Consider the following 10,523-nt stretch of genomic DNA (forward strand, 5'->3'; position numbering starts at 1 on the left):
ATTATTTTATTATAAAATATTTTTTTAATTGAATTACAGTTGAATTAATTGAACTAATAAACCAATAAATCAGTAATTAAAGTGGTTCGATGACTAGTTCGATTTTTAAAACATGGAGTATGACTCAACAATATGGGTGTATATAGCCTAGTTGGACCAAAAATCCAGACCAAGTCCGATCAGTTTGGACTAATTTTAGTCCAATTTCGTGACTATTCGATCAGACTAGAAAAATAAAAATATTCTATCCTAATCCTATCAAAGAACTGAACCGGGTTTGGACTAATGTCGGGTCATCCGGTCAAGGGAATAAGTGAGTAATTAATCTGGGTTAGGATACGCGGGACCATTGTTCTAAAAATCGAACCAGAGCGATCGGTTCAACCGGATAAACCGATCATCAGGACGGTTTGGTTAGTTTCAAAAACCGCTTGGCAAAAAATTGATAAAAAAATCGGTCAAATTAGTGGTTAACTGGCAAACCGGAGGAACCGGCCGGTTTTAAAGAGGTCTGCCGGTTTGAGAACCCCCTTCAAAACGGCGCGTTTTGACCTTTAAAATAGAAAAACCCCTAAATTTACTACCCGAAGCCCAGACCCCCCAGTCCCACACTCCCACTCATCTCCTCTCCTCTCCTCTCTCAAAAACTCAATTCAAACTTGAAAGAACAGAAAAGAACCCTAGCGGAACCCACAGCCACCGCATCTCCCCCAACCCCGTAGCACGCAGCCGCTGCACCCACCGCAACCCCGCAGCCCCACAGCCCCGCGGAACCCACAGCCACCGCATCTCCTCTCCTCTGTTCGCCGGTGTAGCGCCGTGGAAGTTCCGTCGCCGTCCTAGGAAGCTGTGTCGCCGTCGTAGGAAGCTCCCTCGCCGTCGTGTGGAAGCTCTGTGGCCGTCGCCATCTCCTCTGTTCAAGCGCTCTCTCTCTCTCTGTTCGCCGGTGTGGCCGTTCTCCCCTTCCTCCTCGCCGCCGGTAAGCAGTAAGCACTCTGAGTGTTGATGCAAATCACTTCACTCGAAAGCAGACAGATGCAGGACAAATATAATTACATTTGGCATCAAACTTTTCATTATTTCTAAAATTGTGAATGAGTACATAGCTCTTACTTATTTTATGAAACTGGAATAATCTTGTTGATGGTTGATTTATGATTCTAGAATGATTTTCTGAAATGATGATGATATTGTTACTGATATGTTGTTGGCTTCTTGTTGGTTTTCTGATGGTTATTGATCAGTGATGATTAGTGCCTTTGATTTTGAATTGGAGTTGGGTTTAATTATGAGTTATTTGGGTTTAATTATGAGTTGCTGAGTTAGTAATACTGATTTTGTTGATGTTTGCTTATTCTAAATTGCTGATTTTCTGAAATGATGATGATGTTGTTGTTTGATGATATATTGTTGGCTGCTTGTGGATTTTCTGATGATTACTGATTAGTGATGATTAGTGCCTTTGTTTATTTCTGAATTGGAGTTGGGTTTAATTGTGAATTGCTGGGTTTAATTCTGAGTTGCTGAGTTGATTTTGTTAATGTTTGCTTATTCTGAATTGTTGATTTTCTGAAATGATGATGTTGTTGCTTGATGATATATTGTTGGCTTGTTGCTGATTTTCTGATGATTACTGATTAGTGATGATTAGTGCCTGTATTTAGTTGAAAATTTTGTTAATATTTTTTTTGGTTGTGGAACATTATGGTAAATTTTGAAATTTTGGATTTCATTAGGTTAGAAATTATCAAATTTAAATATTTGAAATTATATATTAAATTTTTAATGAATATTTAATTAAACCGGTTAAACTCCGGTTGAACTCCGGTCGAACCATTGAACCAGTGAACCAGTTATCTTACCGGTTCATTGACCGGTTCGGTTCTCGCAACCTTGCGGCGGGACACAGCTCAGTCCCTCTGTCGTCTACCCTGCCTCCAGTACACTAGGGCAGCGGATTGATTGGGAGCAAAACAGGGTAAGGGGCTGCAATCGCCGCCGTGGCCTCCGCCGTCAGTGTGAATGAGTTTCAAATTTCATTTTTTCCCTAAAATTTTCTTTTTTGTGAACTGCAATGGATTTGTTATATTCTTATGGTATTGAGAGTTGTAATCTGCATAAGTAACACGTTTTTTTTGGTTTGTCTGTTAGCTTCTTCAATGAGTTGTCTTATTGCATGATGGATTTTCTCGGATGTTCCAATAAACAATGCAAAATTAACATACTTCAACTCATTCTTCATGCATCTACTGTACTAATCACTTAATATGTTCAAGACTCGGTTCCTTTTCATTTTCCCCCTCCTTGTAACCTGTATGCTTTAATTAACTTATGCTACCATCATTGAACAAATTTAATGTTGCTACGGATACAATTGTAGAAATAATAATACATTTGCTATGCTTTGATTTGCTGCTCATCGGGTCATTAATGTGCCCTAATTTGACAGTGTGTCAATAAGTTCAGTGTTTGTGCATAGAGAGCTAAACTACGGTTATTTTGCATTGCCGCTAATTACATTTTATTATTATTGTTGGGTCTTTTCTTAATCCATTTGCTTTTGTGGTTGTGCCAAAGCTTGATTGTGTTGCTTGTGTTTTTGTTCTGAATTTGATTTCTGTACTAGAAAACTAGGCTTTGCGAATTTCAAAATATGGGAAAGAAGCTTTTATTTTTCCTTTGTTATTTATATTATTTGATTTGTTCATATTTAGTTCTGGTGTTTGATATTATATTCAGGTTTTCTGGTACTGTGTACTGTCTTTGGGAGTGCCTTGTTTGTTTATGGACTACTCTGATCTCCTGAAATTGTTGTTTGCCATTGCTATTTGGTGCTCTGCTTACATTACTGTTGCCATTCTTACTTCCTTTCGCGCCGTCAATTGTCTTTCTGCTTGAGCTTCAGAGGGAAAATTGTTTGGAATTTGATACGAGGACATCATGGGCTATGCACAACTTGTTATAGGTCCAGCTGGTAGCGGCAAGGTATTTTATTGTGTCACCTCATTTGTTCTACCTTTTCACTCATAGTATCTAAATTGTAATTACATTGTTGTTACTGTGATTGCGGGGAAATATGGTCAATATAGCCACAATTTGCTGTTGCAATGAGGTTGCAGAGAGCACCACAACAGCGGTATTATGGCTGCAGTCACGGTTATAGGAATCCAATTTATTGTTTAAATTAGGAGGGCTATCAACTATGAGCTAGTTCTAATTTGTGTAGCTGACCCAGCCTTGTTGGGGTGAACTTTCATTGTTGTTGTTGCCTCATCTATATTGTTGAACTACAGACCTACATGCTGTTTTACTTTTCTTAAACCGGTTAAGACACTCATGAGAGTTTATTTTTGTTTTGTCTATTAGTCAACATATTGCTCGAGTTTGTATGAACATTGTGTAGCTGCAAGGCGTACAATAAATATTGTGAACCTGGACCCTGCCGCTGAAAACTTTGACTATCCTGTTGCAATGGGTAACGTAAATGTGTTATTTGTAGTTAGTATTTTTCTGGGTTCAGTTTGTTGTTTTCTGAAACTTAACGCTTTTGTTTAACATGCTTGCAGATATAAGGGAACTGATTTCCCTGGAAGATGTTATGGAGGAGCTTGGATTAGGCCCTAATGGTGGTCTTATGTACTGCATGGAGTATCCTTTTCTTTGTTTCATCTTCTTTACAAACTTTTTCTGTAATAATAAGCCTGTATCATTGCTTTTTGCGATGCTGAGTTAGGCAGAGATTTTGTTTGCTAGTATAAATGACCTTCATCTTTTGCTATTTTACTATTTTCCTGTTTATTTACATTTAGTTGCTACATTAAAAACTTGCTAGAAACCGTGTTGCCTTAGCAATCTTATTTAGACACCTTGAAGATAACCTCGATGATTGGCTTGAGGAAGAGCTGGACAACTATTTAGATGATGATTACCTGGTCTTTGACTGCCCTGGTATTCTTGCTTATCCCTTGGCACTTTTCGATTTCTGTCAAAGTAGGGTGCAAATGTTACAATACCACAAAATTTTCATTGCGAAGTGGTAATATTGGTATAATCCAGTTGCATGATGCATGAGTTAGTAGCTAGTACATGATCTTTTTGAACAATAGAAATTGATTTGCTAGTTTGTTTATATTTCTTTTAATTGTTTTCTATAAGTTGTGTGGTTGAAACTTGACCTGATAAATACTGTTAAATCAACTCAACCATTTATTGTTTTTTCAGGCCAGATAGAACTTTATTCACATGTGCCTGTGCTCAAGAATTTTGTGGAACATTTGAAACGTAAAAATTTCAACATTTGTGCTGTGTACTTGCTTGATTCACAGGTATGTGGCAGCTGCTCATAAACCCAGCTTTGCTTCCTTTTGATATATCAATTCTGTAACATTCCTTAATATTCATTGTTATTCTCATTACCTTTGTTGACCCTAACGATTTTACATGATTCCAGTTCATGAGTGATGTGACAAAATTTATCAGTGGGTGCATGGCTTGCCTTTCCGCAATGGTTCAACTTGAATTACCACATGTGAATATCCTATCAAAAATGGACCTTGTGACTAACAAAAAGGATCTTGAAGAGTAATTACTGATACAAAATCCTTTTACCTAATCTCTTTTAATAACATTCATTTTAATCATAATCTACGTATTTTTTTTCTCTCTTTTAGGTTCTTGGATCCAGAGCCTACTTTTTTACTGTCTGAATTGAATCAACGAATGGGTCCTCAGTTTGCGAAGCTTAATAAAGCTTTGATTGAACTGGTGGGTATCCAAATATTCTTAAAAATATATGCGCTTTTCACATCTCTTTGCCAATTTGATATTGTTAAGGCTGTGCTCTATTATAGTTCAAGCAACTAGGCAGGAGGATCTAACTTTATGCCTAGAATCTAGGAGAACATTGAAGAGGATGAATAATGGAAGAGGTTGTATGTGATAATATATTAAGGTATCGGAGTTTTTGGGACAGGAAAACTTACTCACAAATGTTAAGGCATATCAAACATTCCTGTAGTTTTAGTTTAAATTGGTCCTTCATGTTTATATTGCATTTAATTTGATGTTTTTTCTTCCCACATTTTAGGTGGGACATGAACAATTGTGATTTTAGGCAGGACATGAACATCTATCATCTGGAATTAGGGACTTGTGTAGAATACATTGTTATGGGTTTTTGTTTCCATTAGGACATAGCTCTTGCTTTCTTTTTGTGCAAAGAACATTGGAACAAATTGCTGGCTCCATATTTTGGACCTAAAATTAAAAAGGAATGAAGGTCTCACTCCATCTTGGCAATTGTCACTTCCATTTTGTAACAGCTATTCTTGATTTTCGTCCTGCCGTTAAGGCTTATGATGAAGATTGATTCAATTTTACAGTATTTAGTTTTTGTTCTTTCCCCATCTTTTGCAATAGTTGGTTTCTATTTAGTAATCTATTTGTTTATCATGCAACAGGTAAATAACTATAGCATGGTGAGTTTTATACCACTGGACTTGAGGAAGGAAAGAAGGTAAACTCTAGTGCCTATCTACCGTTTTGCCTGTCATAGTACAAACCTTTTGACATAGTAGTTGTTTTACAGCTCATTGACTCCTATAATTTTACCTATAGTAACACCAATTTTGTAATATACTCATTTGTTTCTTCATTACAGTATCCAATATGTGTTGAACCAAATCGACAACTGCATCCAGTATGGAGAAGATGCAGATGTGAAGGTTAAGGATTTTGATCCGGAGGATGATGATGAGTAGCTACTATGTTGCAAGTGCTACATACTTGGAATGATTCAAAATTTGTTTTTGAATGACATAATGGTGGTTAGTTTGTTGATATATAGTATAAATTACTAGAATGTTCTTTGAATTGCCAAAATATGATTTTCCAAATGACGTCAAAGGTGGGTTGTAAGATTGTGACCTTGATGATTTGTACAAATCACTGTCTGAACTGTCAGAAACCTTGGGTAGGGTAATCAATGGGTAATTGGTATGAAGTTGAACATGAAGCAGTTTTAGACACAAGAAATTCTTCTAACTGAAACATCTGATAGCTACTACATTAAAATTATGGTGCGACTGCAGTGTGTGTTTTTTTTTACGTGCATGGCATGACAATTAAAGTACCAAACATTATTATTCACATTATTTTGACCCTACATTTCTTGTTTCTAGTAAAAGATTCGGATGTTTAGCATTTTCCATAATATTTATATGCCCTTAAATAAAAAGGGTTGCAAAGTTAAGATATTACTAAACTTTTTGACTCAAGTTTTATTTTATTTTTTAAATGAAAATAAAAATACTAGACTACAAGGAATGAGTTGCAACTATAATTTTTTTTACCTAACTTGATTGCAAGTTAGGCTGTGAATCTGTGATAAATCTTTAGAGAAGTTTTGCTTTGTTCCTTCAACTATAAGTTGAACGATTCGTTCTTGTCCCAAAATGCACCTTTTTCCTAATAATGTTCATAGCTTAGCAATGTGTACTCTAATAAATGAGGGGGAAAATGATAAGAACTAAAATGTTAGAAATTCAAAATGTTGTGAAATACAAGTTTGACAATTGGCATTTTCTTTCATTAGTGTTTATGCAACACTATCACATTCATGACTCATCAACTACTCATGTATTTTGTCAAAATAATTCTGACATCTACTTGTACAAATTTCTCTAAGAAAAGAAAAACTTTTTTTATTGGCAAATTAAATACGTCTCACAAAGAATTGAGCCTTCACATGAATACCTTCCTAGAATTCTAAAAACATAATTCAAGAATGTTAAACAATGAGACGTCAAAATCTCTTGGACGAAATTGCCCTTGTAAATCTTTGAATCAAGTAGAGTTTTCGGCCACCTTGATCTCAACTTTGAACAATGCCTTAACAGGCCTATGATCAGAGAGTTTTGATTCACTCCTGCTGTATTTACTTTGCTTCATTCCCTCTCCAAACCATAGTATTCGATCACACCTGTAATCCTTCTTGTGTTAGATAATCATCTATCTACTCTTCCCAATAGAAATGCTACAATATATAATGTTATAGGAAAAGTCTAGAGGCCAGCAACTTTTGTGTTTTCTGGCCAACACTTAACCATCAAAACAAAAGTGAGTGATTTTCTACCATTAGATATAATCTCACCCCATTAAAAATACTATTAATGGCCAATTGATGGTAACAAAACACTAAAATTGCTGGTCCCCTAGCATTCATGAAAAAGCAAGATTGAGATCACAGTTGAAAAATTTGCGAACCTTTCCAAAAATTATGATATTATGGAGCCAGTTTTAGGGGAGCAAAAGTGTTAAACATTTTGGATTTACACACACAAAGTAGGGCACAATGAACTGGACTCAGTAATACAATATGGTAACAAGAATCTTTCATATTGTTGGTCATTTTGGCTTTCTTGATGCATTCATAAAGCAATAAATTCTAAAGGCAAATTATTCAAATTCTTTAATTTAATGCTCCCAACCCAAAAAAGGTAAAAAGCCAATCAAAATTCTTTAATTTACCATGCTGGAGCACGCTTCTTTTTGGTCAATTGTTTCTGATCACACCCAATGTAATCTTCAGAATTAGGGTGGTACTTGTAGGTAGGTGGAAACTCTATAGCTCCTTCATGCCAACCTTGGAATACATGACCCTCCGTGAGCTCCATCTTTAGCTATAATATATATATTTAGAATAGAGTTTTAAATCTTGATGAACTTATATTATTGTTATTGTTATATATATATATATATATATATATATATATATATATATAGGAAGAGTTTCAAGTGTACCGAAAACACCGGTATTCTAGTTGTTTTAACCGTTGATCTGAATTATAAAAAATATATATAATATATATTAATTGAAATCAACGGTTAAAACAACTAGAACACCGGTATTTTCGGTACACTTGAAATTTTTCCATATATATATAGTAACTAATTATTGCGAAAACTTAGTATTTCTTAATTACCTGATCATGTTTCAACAAGGTTTCCCATTGTCTTCTCTTGATCAATGATTTTGTTGCAAAGTCTGGCAGGTAGATCCTGTAGTTCAAATCCCCAAGCCACACTATCCGGCTGCATGGAAAAAATATGTACACATTTTAGATCAAGTTCATGTTTTGGTGACTATTTTTTTTTTTTTTTGGACATGGTGTTTTGGTGACTATAATGTGTTATAAAGTTCTCAAATCTAAATAGCTATGCAATTTTCAGTCTTGAGAAATTCCCAGGTCAAGTATATCAATCAGATATTATGTAGCCTTAAATTTTGGAAAAATTAGTACATACTTTTACAAATAGAAAGTGTCATGTAAAATATTCTTTAAAAGAAAGTATAGGGAACAATTTTTAGTTAGTTAATATTAGTACATTTTTTTAAATTATAAAAATTTTTACTTCTTAAAGGATTTAGGATTTATAATTTAAAATTTAAAATTAATAATTTATAATTTAGGATCTAAAATTTAAGATAAATAAAATAATTTTAACCATTACTCATTGTTTAATTACATGAGAGGTCAATCTAATTTACACGATTTTCTTCTTGCTGCTGAACAATAAGCCAACATAGTGATACTACATAATCATTGTTAAGTGGCTCATTCTTTTTCCACAGCTTCACTTTTGAACTTCATTTATTGAATGAATTCAACCAATAAACTTACTCATGATCAATAATTTTTTCAGGCATATCATGAAGAGGATCAGCAGGGAAGCTTGTCCGATACAAAATCTCGGCTGCATCGATGTTTCTCTGTTTCCGGTCTTCTTCTTTTCCACCGGAAGCTAGATGACTACATATAAAGCAGAAGCTCGTTTCATGCAAGCAAAATCTAATTGATATTGAACCCTGTATTTTTAAGGTTAAAAAAAAAAAAAACTCACTCTAAGAAACAATGTATAAAATTTTTCAAAACTTGCATATCAAAAAGTTCTCAAGCATATACAATTTTGCAGAAAACATGCCTTGTTTCCCAAGCAACCCATGATTCCACATCCAACCGACGAAACACTCAAGTGATGGATCGATCGATAGAGGTCGCATCGAACCCAAATTGTGACAAACATTCCAACCATTTGCTTACTTATGATGCATTGGAACTCTTGTCCAACATCACCTTCTACACAAACTTGTTCTTGATCCTTCAGGGGATACACCTTTTGAGGCTCTGCTGTTCTTTCTCCTTTCTTGGTTGGCATTCTTTTGTTAAGGGCCGCGCCGATGAGCGAATTCCATTTCCTTGAAACTCTTCGGTTTTGGGGTCCTAACACATTTGCTGCATTCAAAGGAACAATTTCTTGGAACCTTGTATAACAAAGTTGTTGATCACATCACATATTAGTCTATGAATTAAGTAAAACTAAATATTTAATCCAAAACCATTATGAAACTTACCCTAGAACATAGATATCCGGAAAATTATTTTGTATTTCTAGCCAATCTTCCATGTCCAGATTCTTTGGCGGTTGGATTCCTCCAACATTCCAAGAACCAACAAAGATCCTATTTCAGAATAGCATAAAGATTATTAGATATGATTACTTTGAATGATAATTGTAAAATATAATAATTCATAATTAGAACAAGCCAACACAATATCTCATACTTTTTGGTGTGATGATGGAAGCATGTTCTTGAGTTTTGAGATGATTGATTCAAATTATAATGAGTTCCCTTCTTGGCTAGTGATGGATTCTGATTATCTCCTTTGGAATTATCAAAGCTAAGTATCCTTTTTAGTATCTTACTCTCGTTTATCTTGAATCCCTGCATGATCTTTGAACCAAAAAAACAAACACTCTTCAATATGATTAACTCACCAAACATGGGACAAAAAAGACAAATTGAAAAAAACAAAACTAAAAACGATACCTAGTTGTTGTAGTTTTCTTGAGATTACCACCAAAGTATGGAAGTGACTTACAGAGCTTAGAGAAGTAGAAAAGAAAGAGACTTGTAATGTGATATCAAGAGGATTAGTCAATGGATGAGGATGGGGATTTATAGGCATGCAACTTAGTGCTACCCCAATTGAGTAATAGTTTTTTTATTGTATTATTTAAAAGTAGAAGTAAGTTTCAAATCGAATATTTTATTATGGTTAGAATTTGTATTCAGATTCTTTGAAAATGTGTCATTACATATAATTATTTATGTACTTCTATTTAACTATTTAAGCTTTTGGAGTAAGCACGATTTTTATCACAAAAAAACTTCTGAATTTGATATTTATTACTCCAAAAGAAAAAAATAATAATAACACAATGCAAACAAGAATTGAGAAAATGCTAGGCAAAATTCACACTTCAAGCCCAGCCGTTTAAATTTTTTGGGATAGAGGATTTAATAACACTTTTAAAAATATATACGTTTCATTGAGCAATAAAAGTTGAATATGATGTTATTTTCAACTTGAGAAAAGTATAGAAGAACAACACATATTCTGAACAACATAAATAACAAGCTAATTAAGGAATGTTTTATTAATTGTAAATATTACAATTTT

At 34.4% G+C, this 10,523-nt stretch overlaps 2 protein-coding genes across 5 annotated transcripts; one reads left to right on the forward strand and one right to left on the reverse strand.

The window, feature by feature from the left end:
- Positions 1-561: 561 nt before the first annotated feature.
- LOC112750872 (GPN-loop GTPase 3) lies at positions 562-6,033 on the forward strand. 4 transcript variants are annotated; one of them, XM_025799775.3, is made up of 10 exons: positions 562-979; positions 2,740-2,985; positions 3,367-3,475; positions 3,567-3,648; positions 3,863-3,948; positions 4,222-4,325; positions 4,451-4,581; positions 4,671-4,764; positions 5,460-5,515; positions 5,660-6,033. In XM_025799775.3, exons 2-10 carry the CDS (start codon positions 2,941-2,943, stop codon positions 5,757-5,759), a joined length of 807 nt encoding a protein of 268 aa, XP_025655560.1. In that variant the 5' UTR covers positions 562-979; positions 2,740-2,940; the 3' UTR covers positions 5,760-6,033. The 4 variants fall into 4 exon arrangements, with proteins under 4 accessions (XP_025655560.1, XP_025655562.1, XP_025655561.1 ...); XM_025799777.3 differs by having other exon boundaries at positions 2,906-2,985; XM_025799776.3 differs by having other exon boundaries at positions 587-986.
- A 548-nt stretch (positions 6,034-6,581) lies between these two features.
- LOC112749026 (type IV inositol polyphosphate 5-phosphatase 9) lies at positions 6,582-9,978 on the reverse strand. The gene is made up of 8 exons (XM_029293267.2): positions 9,890-9,978; positions 9,624-9,793; positions 9,413-9,520; positions 8,983-9,322; positions 8,682-8,866; positions 7,983-8,091; positions 7,528-7,679; positions 6,582-6,979 (listed from the first exon to the last, which is right to left on the reverse strand). The coding sequence occupies exons 2-8, from the start codon at positions 9,788-9,790 to the stop codon at positions 6,844-6,846; spliced, it is 1,197 nt and encodes a 398-aa protein (XP_029149100.1). The 5' UTR covers positions 9,791-9,793; positions 9,890-9,978; the 3' UTR covers positions 6,582-6,843.
- Between the last annotated feature and the right edge of the window lie 545 nt (positions 9,979-10,523).

The sequence above is a fragment of the Arachis hypogaea genome, chromosome 15, assembly GCF_003086295.3.
Source record: "Arachis hypogaea cultivar Tifrunner chromosome 15, arahy.Tifrunner.gnm2.J5K5, whole genome shotgun sequence".
Taxonomy (NCBI): domain Eukaryota; kingdom Viridiplantae; phylum Streptophyta; class Magnoliopsida; order Fabales; family Fabaceae; genus Arachis; species Arachis hypogaea.